The sequence below is a fragment of the Hydra vulgaris genome, chromosome 11 (assembly GCF_038396675.1).
Source record: "Hydra vulgaris chromosome 11, alternate assembly HydraT2T_AEP".
Classification (NCBI taxonomy): domain Eukaryota; kingdom Metazoa; phylum Cnidaria; class Hydrozoa; order Anthoathecata; family Hydridae; genus Hydra; species Hydra vulgaris.
The window spans coordinates 52552792-52567880 of NC_088930.1; the positions used below are offsets into that span (position 1 = coordinate 52552792).

The 15089-nt window shown below is 27.2% G+C and overlaps 1 protein-coding gene across 2 annotated transcripts in view; it reads left to right on the plus strand.

Moving 5' to 3' along the window:
- Positions 1-2378: 2378 nt before the first annotated feature.
- Positions 2379-15089, plus strand: part of LOC101238687 (vacuolar protein sorting-associated protein 41 homolog) — a 130957-nt gene continuing 118246 nt past the window's right edge. The window contains exons 1-2 of one of the 2 annotated variants that reach the window (XM_065809179.1): positions 2379-2423; positions 3275-3468. In XM_065809179.1, the coding sequence (XP_065665251.1) occupies positions 3286-3468 (183 nt within the window). In that variant the 5' untranslated portion in view covers positions 2379-2423; positions 3275-3285. Of the gene's footprint in view, positions 2424-3263; positions 3469-15089 lie in introns of those variants that run through there. The other variant, XM_065809178.1, reaches the window with a different exon arrangement.

A 15089-nucleotide genomic window follows, 5' to 3' on the forward strand; every position in this document is an offset into this window, starting at 1 on the left:
CTTTGTTTTACCAAATGATAGTTCTTTTGCCAGGCTTTGCACTTTTTTTAGCTTTTTTTTTTGCACTTTGGCATCAGCTGATACTTTAGAAAATGTTGAAATATTTACGCTATGCAAAAGCCAAATCAAACCACGCCTCAAAGGGTGAATCAATATTTTTATCTGTAGAATAAAAATGGTACGGATTAGCAATAAAACAATTATAATAAAAATTGTTGATAATACATAGTAGAACACTTATGTAACTTTTATTTTAAAAATAGTGATCGAATATCACAGTAATTGGTAACGTTTTAAGGTTTAAGTAGCAAAAAGCTATCAAAATATAAACTAAAAATGCCATAAATTGGACTAAAATTTTAATTAGAGTTTGATGTGGCTATCTGCTATATTTACAAAAATTTTAATTAAAATATATGTAGTGGTTTTTATTCTACAGGTGTTTTTATTGTCGCACTATAAGGTCAAAATTTCACTTAATTTTAACATTCAAGTTTAATTTTCCGCGGATAAAATTAGATAATTTCGCATCACAAAGTACTTTACAGGACTAAATTAATTAGCCTTGCATTCCAGAGTACTTTAATGTGTACGTTATCACCTTATAAAAGTAGCGTTTTTGGGTCAGCTATATTGGCATTAACAAGATTCATGTTAATCGTGACTGCCGCTCAAGCAGCTCTCTGTGCTTTAAAAAGAGCTGCTACCCTAGTTGCTTATTTAACTCCAAAAGCTGCTGCTCTACAAAAATCTAATTTGCCAAATAAAATTATTCATAAGATAGTTTTAACAACAATAAAAAAAATCCTATATAAAAAAACTTATTTACCCTATTGAACTTTCTTGGGGTCAATTTTGTTTTGGGGCCGGCTTAAAAAACGTTCGGACGTGAAAAGATTTTTAGGGGGTTGAGGGCTAATATTTACAAAAAAAGTTTTGATTTTATTAAAAATTCAATCCAATTTTATTTTTACGGGGGTTTCTCTAAAGGAGGCCGAGTCAATTGACGACGCTTTGAAGCTTCACATTTTTGTCAACACAAGTCATTAATTTTCACAAACCTTAACCAATAGAAATAAAGTTAGTCTGGTAATTTGCAGATCCACTTTTTAAATGGATATGCAAGTTTCCAGAAAATAGCAAATCTACTTGGCTCAGGAAAAACAAATATTTGAAAGGCAGTTTGTAATTTTTGTAAACTTGATAAACTACTAAAATATAATTAAAGAAACTATAGATAAAAGCAAACTTTTAAAACTTTTATCGTTTTCCACAAGTAGTTTGAGCAGTTGATGAATGTCACTCGAGAACAAAGGCTCCACATGAAAATTCAGAAGAAGTTCAAATTCAAAAAAAATATTATTTTGCTTTAAAAGGATTGACAAGTACTTATTCAGAGATGTTTTTTCTAGGCTGGCAGAAGACACGATTAAAAGGTTCTTCAAAATTCTTGCTCATATAAAGAGTATCTCCCTAATATAAGCAGTTTCTGGATAGAATCTTCTCACCTACAAACTTTTATTACAAGGGCTAAGCTTTAAAAATATTTTTTAAACATTATTTAAAAAAGTTTATACTTCTTTTAGGGGCACACAGAGACTTCGTGGTGCCTGGGGTATACTATAAAAAACATTTACGGAAAATCCCCTTCCCTCTAACTATCACTAAAATAAAAATAATAAGGAAAATAAAGCTATTATTTCTAGCATTCACAAAAAAAATTTAAAATTCTGTGTTTAAGACAGCTCACGAATCAAACAACTAAACACAACAACAACAACAAAATTTCTGGATTTGGTATTAAGTTTTTATAACGTTATACCAAGATTTTACGAGCTGTTCTAGCATAAAAGTTGTAACTTATATCATCGTAATTAATTTTCTCAGCAAAATCTGTTTTGAATAATAGAATAAGATCCTGTCCCATGGTAGCTCTTAGCGAGTTTTTGACAAGAGTTAACTTGATAAAAGATCTCTCGCCTTTAGGCACAGACACGGATAGCCTAAGATCATTTAAAGCAAAGTAGTGTTTGTTTGTTAATTGAAAAAACTTTTTTTAATTAATTGAAAAATATATTTTTAATTTTATTAGCCAGTGGCATAGCAAATGTGATAATGGCCAAAGTAATAAAATAGTTGATTAATTACAATAAAAATTAAAAAAACTACTACTTATATTTAAAAAGGCCTTTTTTTATGAGCTCCTTCTTGTTTTCTTTGGTACCTCAAAAGACTTTTTTTTTTAAACCCAGGGTGACGCCCTCTTTAGTTTATTACTGGTATACCTGAATTAATATCATAATTTTACAATAAAACAACATTCAAAAATTGGTTTTCATTATTTGTGACGTTAAGTTTGTGATACGTCATTAGTATTTATATAGCGGCCGAACTTATGAGATGGTATTGAAAGTTCGGTCAAGGTAGATGTTTTTATTTTAAATTAAATATTGAGTACTAGTTTTTATTTTTCATGTTTTCATTTTTACAATATCAATAATAAATATAATTTTCTCTATGTTGCAGGAAAAAAGAAGAAATTTTTTTATTTACGCGTGATAAATAAGTGTTCAAAGCTTAATTGAATTAGGCGAACTTAGGCGATTCTACGGTACTTTATCGTCAGTCGAGTACAAAGAGATATTTTGTGTTTCCGAGAAAATTAAGTTTTAAAATTTTTAGACTTTTTAAAGAAATTTGTAAAGACCTTCTGCCAGAATGTTCGACTACTTTTTTAAATATTTTTAAAAGTTGTATCATTCTTAAAACTAGCTTTATTGGACACATACCCAACTGATTGTTTAATATATATTGATAATAAACTGAAAAAACACAAAATTTGGACATACAGCCACTTGGTTCTCAGCTGACGATATATACATAAAAGTGCTAGATTGTGTCTGTTTATGTATTACATGACTATTACATAATATGCTTTGTCATAATGTAAAAACAAGACTCTTGAGTATATATTAAAACTTTTTTTTTCCACATTATTTATTTATTGTTAAGAGTAATACTTTCATTTACAATATTACTGTATTTCAAGATATATACATGATTTACAATATTATTTTCTATAATACTGTAAATCATGACTAAATAAAGTTACGACATTTTCAATATCATATTGTTATTATTATTGACAAAGTTATTGTCAATTGGCATATAAAGATACGACTTATTGAATATGTTGTAACTTTAAATAATTCTATTGTTTAATAGTCCTACTTTATCTTTTCTAAATAAAAAAAACCAAGTTTTAACATTTTAGTTATTAATATCATGTCAGAAAAAAATGCCGAAGACCGTGAGGAAAACTCTACACAAAATATAGATGATAATAACGAAGATGATAATGATGAAAAGGATAATGTTGAACCTAAACTAAAATACGAACGAATAGGAAATTCAATTCCAGAAATATTTACCAAAGATGTAGCAAGTTGCATGGCAGTACACTCTAAAGTAATACAAATATATCAAGTTTTATTTTTTCGAAGTTTCTAATTTTTTGCACATATTTTTAGCTGCTTGAAAGAGCCAAAAGTGAGATGCCCTTTAAAATTGATAAATAAAAAAATTAATTGATTAAAAACACTTTATCAAAATTAAATCAGATCTCTCATATTAAAAAAAGGGCAATAAGGATACATAAAGGGTGTATCAAGGACAGAAAAATAGTACCTATATCTTTCTTTAGTACACTAAAAAAGAAAAAAATTTTCTTTAATATATTTGTATGAATTTTTTAAAGAAATATATAATATGAATAATATATATGAATTTCAAAACATTAAAATTCGTATAAATAAAAAGACTAGGATTATGAATAATAGGCTAGTCTTATGTGTCTTGTATTTGGAAGGATAGATATAGTTGGCTTTGAATGTAAGTGATTACACCATCCCAGCAAATATCAATGTCATACTTTATCAATACTCATTTTATTTATACATTGTATAAATAAAAAGAGTTATATTCAGTATTTTTTGATAATTTAAATAAAATGCACCAAATGCAAACAATCATTATGAGCAATTTGTGATTTGATTTAAAGCTTTTTATGCTTTTTTACAAGTGTTAAAAATGCTATAAAAAAAGTTTAAAATTTATTCCAATTGTAATTTAAAGTTACTTTAAATTACAAAAGGAATAAAAAACTTAAGTTACTTAAAATTAGGATAGAAATGAAAAAAAATTGTCAAATAAAATCCTTGTTTAAAATATTTAAAATAAAAAGCATAAAAAACATATTAAAACTTTTACGTTAATCATAAAAATACATTTTTTTGAATAACGTTAATCATAAAAATACAATTTTTGGAGCACTTTAAAATAGTCAATGTAATAGGATAAGACGTAATTGAAGTGTTAAAAAATCAACCATTATGAGAAATGTGAAAGGTACCTAGACTGAATGTTTATACTTATTGGTACTCCATAAGACTATTCTTATATTTCAATAAATAAATTTTTTTTTTGGGGGGGAGGGGTAATATTACATTATTGAAATGTTACGCCAAAATTATGCTAAATCTGTTTGTTTTTTTTAGTTTATACAAATATAGATATGTAAACACTCTTAACCTAATGTTTATTGAACATATATAGTTATTTTTAGGCATTACTTCTTTATTTACAGTTAGTTGGTTTATTGAGCTATTTGCTAATTACTTCTGACTTATTCAGAACAGAGTACCCTGTTTTAATCACGATTTTAGATCAAGCTTGGGTGCCGACTAAAATTCTATTCTAAATTTCTATTACAAATATTCTAAATTTCTAAATTTTTTTACAAATTAAACTAAAATTGTGTCGCACCAATATCAACTAACCGACTCAAACTATGTTTGAAAAAACATCAGGTTAAAATTTTTTAAATTGACTACAGTTATATAATTAAAAAAAAAAACAGAATTAGCATTATTTTACTTACATTATTTAATGAAATAACGTTTTAAATAATAAAATAATAATATAAAAATAATTAAAAAAAACTTAGTAATATCAGATTGTTGAATTCAATAATGCAATATTACTACCTATATATATATATTTTTTTGTTTTTGCATTGAAAAAAAGGTAATTACAGAATAATTAAAAATCTTCAGTTTGAATATGTTAGCATGATTAATATGCTGTGTAGTTTAAACTAAAACTAGTAATGTCACTATCAAAGATTTAATTAAAGAAACAACTGATTTTGATTTTGAGCTGTAAGAAATTTTGTTAATGAAAAGGTTAAAGGAGCTGCATCTACCAGTAATAACTTATTAAGAGTTGATTTGAAGCACTTCAAATCAACTCTTTTCTGTTTCAGATGAAGTATAAAAATATATGTAACCTCAGAAATAACAACAAAAATTTTTAAGAAGAAAATTTAAAAGAGCTAAAGTACAGCCTACAAAAAGGATTGCTGAAGCGGTGATCCACAGAGTGAAGGTTTTATCTTAAATATTTTAAATAAATCTTTGGAAAATTCAGACAATGGTATGGTACCTAAACATCTGAAAAACTTGGTTGAAATTTATGAAGAAACTGACTCTATGGGTTACAAGTCTAACAACTTACACATTATTCTGTGTTTGATTGAACATGATTAAGAAAGTTTTTTGATGCTCCAAATACAAGACAGACTGGGTATGAGCAATAAAAAACTCTTACGCCATGTATAACTGTTCCTGTCTAAAAAGAAATTACCCAAAATAGATTAAGTCAGAAAAAATCATAATATATCTTTGATTTCATTTTTAATAATAGCCTTCTCCAAGATGTTGCATAATGAGTCTTAAGTATTAAATTGTGTATAATGAATATGTCTTGCGCAGTTTTTTAAATAGTGTAATGGTTAAAATATCTTGCTCAGTTTTGGCTGCGGTAATGCGTCATATAATTCAGTTTATGATGAAGTTTGCAGATGCAAGAATTACTATATATATATATATATATATATATATATATATATATATATATATATATATATATATATATATATATATATATATATATATATATATATATATATATATATATATATATATGTATATATATATATATATATATAATTTATATATATATATATATTTTAATTTTTTTTTCAACATATTTCGCTGTTCTATTATTGTTCAGCAGTTTGTGGTATATACTTCATGCAATTAAAACATCAGTTTAAACATCTGATTATTTATCTAAACATCATTTATTAAAATTATATCACTGTATATATAATTTATTAAAAACAATTTAACTTGCGCTATAAAAAACAAGTTAAACTTGTGTTTTGTGCAAATTTTTGATGCAGCCGTTTATTTAAAGTTTAATTTTGAGCTAAAAAAATAAATGTTTAGGAAACTGAAAAAATAATTGCGATAAAAATCAGCTGATTTTTTTTTTTTTTAAGGATAAATAAAGTTTAAATACTGAACAATATTTACTAATATTTTTAAATAGATTTGACAGTTTAGTTGAACCCAAGCATTAACCTTAATTTTAATAAACTTAAATATATTTTTTAGATCAAAATTAAATTTTATATTTTTTTTATCAGAATAAAATTATATATTTTTATTAAATCAGTTTTTAATTAAATCGTATATTTTTATCAGAATAAAACTGTTTTTATGATTTTTGCTTCAAGCTTAAAAAATCAGTCATTGCAATAAAATAAAAACTAAATCATTAAACTTTTAATTTTATTTGAGTTTTTTTTATTATTAAATAGCGCTTATATCAATTAAAACTTTTGTAACAAATCTTTTTACATAAACGTCATTTAAAGGTTTATGCAACTTTTTCTAAAATTAATTACTTCTTTTATCTTACCACTTATAAAATAATTTAAAAGTTAAAAATGATAAAAAGGCGCTTAACCAAAATTTTTTACTGCTTACATAAAATTGCTTAAGACTGTAAATTGCAATATCCATAATGCTTTAAAACAAGACTTGGTATTACAAAACTAATTTCTATTTCAACTGCAGTGTGGCCTTAGTTCTTCCACTGTCCAATATTTGCTTTGAGTGATTTTACTGACAAATAATTGCAACAGATTTCAATAGCACCTAATGATTCAATTTGTTATAAATGTAAAAATTTAAGCAAAAATTTGAACTAAAAAGATTAGCATCAGATAATTCTGATGCTAATTCAGATAAAGCTGACGCAGGTACATTTATGATATTAAAATTGCTTAAGAAATCATTGGTTATAAAACATTTAGTACATGATTGTTCACAAAAAAAATCAACGTTTTTTGCTTTTAAAAGCCTTAATGAAGAATTTGGATTTTGGTTAAATTATCATTGCCAAAAGTTCTACTACCCTTGCAGTATAAATGAGGTACTTCATTTTGATTTAGTTGAAAACAAACATCTTTTAAACATAAATCGGTAATTAAGTTCGTAAAATTTAAACAAAGTTTACTTTTGTCAAATGAGAATCCAAATTTTTAAATGTTTTTCAGATTATCTTAATAAAAATTATTACTCCTATTAGGTTGTCAGTGATGATTACATGGTGAGCTGTACCAAGTATAGTTCTGTAGTCAAGAATCATTTTAATTGGTCAGCTTTTTTTCTTTTTTTATCAAGTACATAGACAGTGAAATCATTTATGAAATTCTTCCACCTTTTTATTTAAAATAGCATGGAGACTATAAGCTTGTAGAAAGAAGAGTTTGAAAAAGTCTAAACTGAATTTAAAGCTACAATACACTAAAACAAACAACATATAAGGATGAGGGGTGGCAAGAAACTTCACCCCATCTGAGACATCAAACCTAATCACAGCTGTTTTAGACCGAGCTTTACGGTTTCTTGTTATTTTTTGAAAATATTGACTCAAGGGGTCTTACTAACACATTTATAACTTTTGAAATATTAGAGGAAATTTTGTTTTGTAAAAAGAATAAAAACACCAATAAAATGTTTCATCTTATGACATTTACTTTATTAGTAAAAAAATTTCTTCTAGTTTAGAATAAACGTGACAAATGACTAACTAGGCTGAATCTTAGTAATTTGATGTTACTTTTTATAAAAAAAAAATAGTTGTTATCACATACATATATACATCATTGTTTGACTATTATAAAAACAAAAACCTTACTTAATTGTTAAAGGTTAACTAAACAGACTAAAAGCAAGTCTAAAAGCAAACCACAATTTTTGCAAAATTATGAAAAATGTTGTTAAAAGGGGGATCAACAGTTAAATGAGTTTGATTTTAAATCTAAAAGTTCTTCTTTTAGAAAATAATTTCACTGAGCTGATAAATTCATTGCATTACAAAATACAAAATTTTGAAATAATTAGTTTAAACATTTAAATCACAAGCATTTAAAAAATTCAAGCATTTTATTTTTTTCTGTGCATACAGTTCTAATAACATAGTGTTAGGTTGTTTATAAATAACACAGGTCAACAAAAAAAAAATTTTTTTCTGGTGCTGAGCAAACAATTTGTTTTTTGTATAGCATTTCTCATCTTGATTTCAAATATGCAACTCTTTTTTTACCATCACGTCAAGTTGTAAAGATATTTAGGTTCACATCTTAATTATTTAGGGTAAAGTCCCTAATATTGTTGAAAAAAAAATTATTCAAAAGTATGTCAACCTGGGTCTCAAAAGAAGCATATTTTCATAGAGATTTTAAAAATGTTATTCATTTGTAATAAAAATAAGTATTTTTTGTAATATTGCTGAATAACATTCTGTTGAAATTTTTTTAAGAGTCTTTAGCATTTTTTCACATAATTTTTTTGTCAATAAATTTTTAGGAAAAATATTTATGTTTTCTAAAATCTCTATGAAATACGCTTCTTTTGAGACCCAGGTTGACATACTTTTGAATAACTTTTTTTTCGACAATATTAGGGACTTTACCCTAAATACTTAAGATTTGAACCTAAATATCTTTACAACTTGAAGTGATGGTAAAAAAAGAGTTGCATATTTGAAATCAAAATGAGAAATGCTATACAAAAAACAAATTGTTTGCTCCGCACCAGAAAATTTTTTTTTTTTTGTTGGCCTGTGTAATTCATGACTAAAATTGAGTTAAAGTTTTTGAATTAACCTCGCTTTTAGTAGTAGTAGAATTATTTTATGGCACTTGAATCAATAATCTCTTTTCACAAAAAACAAAGTGTTTGTTAAAATATACAAATAGCTAGCTTAAATCTTTTGATAATTCGTTTTTATTCTCATAAAATACTGTTTTATAGTCAGTTGGTCCATTAATAAGTTCTTTAAGTAGTAAACTATCTTAGTACACCCAGTTGATACTAAATTCATACTTGATTCTAAACCAGAATTACAATATCTAGACTCAAAATTGTGACCATAACGTTTACAAATTCTTAATTTATTAAACAAAAGTTATACTCCAACTTGTAGGGGCTATTCTAGACTGTTTTCAACATTGTCAACCGTATTTGGGCGCCCCCAAAATTAAAAATTGAGGACCTTTTTTTTCTTTACATTTTTTACAGCAGATATTGTTTTTTTTTGCTAAAAAATGCAGATTTTCTGTTAAATTTCATTTCATTTTTCTTTTGGATAGCAAGCATGAAACTCAATAGTAAATAACTTTATATATTGATAAAGCTCAGTGATTTTTGTATCAGAATGAAATTTTTACTTAAAAAGAATTGGTTGCAACTTATTAAAAACACTAAACGCACATACAAATCTATTTTTAATTGCTTCATCATCAATAACACTACAAAGTTTTTAGTTGTTTCTTAATACTTTTTTGCAATGATTACCTACAAATACATTACCATGGTAAGCTTGTCGCTCAACATTTATATCTTCAAGGGCCTTAAAAGGAGACCTCTCATGGGTCCCCATACTACTTTTGGATATTTTTTTCTAGGTCTTCATACTCCATCTGCAATCAAAAATATTCAACATCTAAAACTTTGTTGTGTGTGTATAAATGAAATTTTTCAGAAATATTAAAGTCAAGACATTTTATATCTTCACCCTGACATGCTAAACACTCGTACTTCTGCCACATGAAACACTCTTTTCAGAATCACCAATCGTAATAACAAAATTGATGAAACCATTTTTACATGTATCACACTGCACCCATTCAATGTTACAATCATAATTTGTAATTAAGCACCTGATACTAGCACACATTTTTTGCTGTTTACAAGGTTTTTTTTATTGGAGGAGTTTAGGGATATGCATTCTTATTCAGAAACATTTTCATTAAAAGCTAACCAATCTGCTTGTAGATTTGCAATGCCTACAAGTTGATTTCCTAATGAATGCAAAGCTTCTACTGTTTTAGAACATTCAACACTTTTAGCAGCCTACAATCCATTCGTTCTCACATTCTCATTATGCAACAAAGAAGAATCAGCTTGACAATATAAAGTCTTACACTCCTTCAACAATAACTTATACAGATTCAACACAACTTCTAACATAATATACAAAACAGGTGGCACATTATCTAAAGTTATTATAGGGAAAATCACAGAAGCAATAATTGAATTATTAAACTTACTTAGAGCTCTTAAGTTTCCAGCTTGTCTTTCTTTACACAAGTTCTCATTGTAAGCACTTTACAGAGATTGTATTGTCCTCCTTAATGTTACAATTAGCAGGTGTGTGAGGCATAGAAGCTTGGTTTCTTAGAAAACTCTACTCAACTAGGTCTGTAGAACTAGGAAAGCTAACAGCTGAACCCTGGTGTCTTAGAACATTATAGATGAAATAAAAATCTCTACCTGAGAACAACATGACTATTTTGCCTTATAGCTTAAATTCAAAACATAATTTTTTTTTATATCTCTTTTTATTGGCATGTTAACTTTAGGCACATTTTTTCAAACTCGTCATTACTAGGCATATCAAAATCCATTGGCAAAAGAAAGCTCTAAAGACTAAATAAATCTCTTATTTTAAAGACTGTCATTTAAATGAAAATGACATTGTTAGTGATCTTATCTGCCTTAATTAATCGCTTAACAAAAGGAAAGTTACACCTATCTTCCCAACCATTTTCCCATCCAATGTGTTGTTTTAAAATTTCCTTCTCAATTAAATACATAGTTATTAAAATAAAATTGACTTAGTAATAATTATAATAAAAACAAATAATATATATAAACAAATAAATGCAGTAGATAAAAGTGGATTTAACAATTTATTTGAGAAAAATTAATTAACTGCCTAACTTTGTTTACTTTATACTTCAAAAATTGACTCGCCAAAACAATTGTTTGAACAAAATTTGTTGAAAGGGGCATAGCGCATAAAAGTTATGTCATCACAATAAAACATCAACACAAATGTATGTCTAAAACTAACAAGATTTGTTGTAAAGCATGACATTTTCGAAAACATATTTGTTAATAAAGCTGAAGGTACATAAAATAATTTTTTTATTTTCATTTGCATAAAATATTAAAATTTCAATAACTTACATCATCCATTAAAAAAGTTACGTTTTGCATTTAAAAACAATAAATTAAAAAATACTTTCTTATAGAAAAATCACCAAGATGATGTAGGAATCAGATAGAATGGCCATTTCAACTATCAAATTTCAGCTATCAAACACAGAACTATGTTATCAAATCTTAGTTGGTCCAACTCAGGTTTTCCGCAAAATATGCAAAAACCAGAAAATTGATTCTAAAATCATTAAAAAAATTTTAGCAATATTTATTTTTGTTCCACTTGTAAATATTTATTTAACAAGGAAAGATGGATCTTTCATATTTTTTTATTTTGAGGATGAAAGGATTTATAGAAAAAAAGTTTATTATTTTAAAGTTTGTAAATTTTTATACTTTTTATGCGGTAATACTTTTTTTTTGGATAAACTCATGATGTCATCCTTGTTTTTATATTGAGTAAAACAGCGATGTAGTTTTATATTATACTTTTATTATAATTTTATTATAATAAAAAAAAATATTTTTCTAAATTTTCTTAAATTATCATATTATTACCCCTCCCCCATACCCTCCCCATACCCTAAATGTGAGAACAATGAGTAGTTAAATATATTTTTTTATTATTTTATACTAAATTTAAATTCATCGACATGTTTTAAATTTCATCTAATAACCATTTAGTGTTCGAATGTTATGATGTAATATATGAAACCTCCACATTTTGGGATGAATGGAAACTTAAGAATGTGATTATAACTTTCAAGCACTAAAAGATTATTAAATGAAATTTTAAACCTGTTGATGAATTTAAATTTAGTACAAGATAAGAAAAAAAGTATTTTATTAACTCATCGTCCTCACATTTAGAGTAGCTGAGGTGATCTTTTAGATGTATATTTGTTCCCAGGCTCTAAAAAATATTTCTAATAGTTCAATTTTACTATGTTTGGTACTTTGTAAACATTTTTAACGGCAAAATAAGCTCAACTAAAAACTAATTAGAAGAGAGTGGGGCAACATGAAACATTGTAATTGTGGTGGCATCTAAAGACTTGTGACAACAATTTCCATATGGTGAAACAGTTACTACAAGCTATATTTTGACAAAACATTGTATTATTTGATATCATTAGGCCTTCTAGGGGTTCAGTTTTGTGTTTTTTGGATGACAAAGTATTATATCAGTTTTTAAAATTGTTTAGTTTCAAAGTATGTTAATCAATGTGTCAATCAGAAAGTGATAATCAGTGCTCAGTTTCTCCACATTCACCCTTAGATGCTTCTGATCACAGTTTGATCTCTCTAAAACTAATATCTCATTCTTCTTCATCACCTGAATCCCCCTATTATCGAACCTCTTACAACTACAGTAAAGCTGACTGGGATTCTTTCCGTGATTTTCATCATGATGGCCCTTTGGTAGAAATCTTTTGTCTTCCTGTTGACAAATGTGCTTCTTACATAACTTCGTGGATTCAGGCTGGCATGGAATCTTTTGTTCTTTCTCGACGATTCCAGGTCAAGTCTCACTCTCCTCCATGGTTTTCCTCACACTGTGCTGCTGTGATTACCAATCGAAACCGTTACTTCCATATTTATCAGCAAAACAATTCTCCAGAAAACAGATGTCTGTTTATTACTGCTAGAAACAATTGTAAAAAGGTTTTGTCTAACGCCAAAATCCGCTATTCTCAGGTCATGAAATCTCGTATCTCATCTCAAAAATCAGGCTCTCGTGACTTCTGGAGTATCTTTTATAATATCAATAATAAGGGCAAATCTTTAATTCCACCTCTCTTGTATGGTTCAGACTTTGTCACCTCACCTAAAGACAAAGCTGAGTTGTTTGCTAAAAACATTTCATCAATATCATCTCTTGATTCCACTAGTTGCGTTCTACCTGATATTGCCAACAAACTGGTTGATCCATTGCTTGACATTCATATCACTCCAGCTTCTGTATCTAAAGTGATTTCCTGCCTAGACTCTTCTACAGCTTGTGGCCCGGACAACATACTTGTTATAGTCTTGCAGAAGTGTTCTCTGGAGCTGTCGTCTATACTCTCAAAACTATTCAACAAGTGCTTATCAGAGTCTTGTTTTCCAGCCTGCTGGAAAGCAGCATCTGTTATCCCTATCTTCAAAAATTCTGGAGAGCGATCTGATTTGTCTAACTACCGTCCCATAAGTCTTCTTCCTATCATAAGCAAGGTTTTTGAATCTTTAATTAACAAACACTTAATTTCTCATCTTGAATCTAATAACTTACTTTCTGACCATCAATATGGATTTCAATCTTCTCGTTCTACAGCTAATTTGCTAACAGTAATAACTGATAGGTTTTATCATGGATTAGATAAAGGAGGAGAGGTTAAGGCAATCGCTCTTGACATTTCTAAAGCTTTTGATAAAGTTTGGCATTCTGGTCTTCTCCATAAACTTTCTTCTTATGGTGCATCGGGCAACATCTTTAAGATTATTGAATCCTTCCTTTCCAATTGTAGTATAAAAGTTGTCCTTGATGGACAGCACTCTTCTTCTTATTCTGTAACTTCAGGGGTTCAAAAGTGCTCCAAAAACGCTTATTCGTCTAGTTTTTTTCCTCGAACATCAGCTCTTTGGAATTCGCTTCCTTCATCTTGCTTTCCTGATTCATATAATTTGCAATCCTTTAAGTCGTCCGTCAATCGTTATCTTGCTCTACAATCTTCATCTTTTCTCTTTCAGTAACTTCCAACTTTAATAAGTGGCTGCTTGCAGCCTTGTTGGAAGCAAAGATGTTTAAAAAAAAAAAAAAAAAATTATCATTATTTTGTAAACTACAATCCATAGGCACTTTACTTCCTTAAAAAAAAACTATTAAAAAAACAATTTGATACTAAACATAAAGCGATTGTTTTCTATTAGCAAGCTTAGGGTATCTTGATACAGCATTAGTTTTAGATCCTCCCATACAGTGGGAGGATCTAAAACTGTAGAATAGTACTCCATTGTGTCATAAGCAATTCTAAAAACCTTTTTCTTATATATATTTACAGTTATTTTTTAAAGGGATTCCCAAGTGCCAAATCAAGTTGTGTTTATATCATAGATAAACATTAGAAAGTAAGTTAAAAGTTAATTAAACTTTCTAAAAAAATTATTGAATGAGATAATAACAAAAAAACTTCTTAATTTGTAACGCCATTTTGTTTCTTGCTTAGGAAAGTTCTGGCTCTGACTATTTTTGTTTTTTAAATCAGGTCTAATTAATGCACTTATATTTAGCGTCAATAAAAAAAAGTTTCTTTCAAAAAGCTTAAATTGAGTTTAAATTGCAGAAGTTTTCCCTTTGGCGGTTAAACCAAAATATAAGATTCAAGATAACAATTTTATATATCTGAAAAATATATATTACATGATTTTTAAAACGGTTTCTTGAATTAGAAATATAAATTATCATAAACATAAGTTAAAAGTATATATAAGATAATTTTTTAAATGGTTTCAATTTATTAAAAAAATTAAGATTTTTAAATCTTTCAAAATCTAACCATATTGGATTATATTGTACTTAGTGTTGTATATAAAAAAATTGATTACTTATTTTCCAAGAAAAATATTCATCTTGTTTATATTAAAATTTGCTTTGCTTAATTTCTATTTTTATTATGCTAGTTTGTTTAA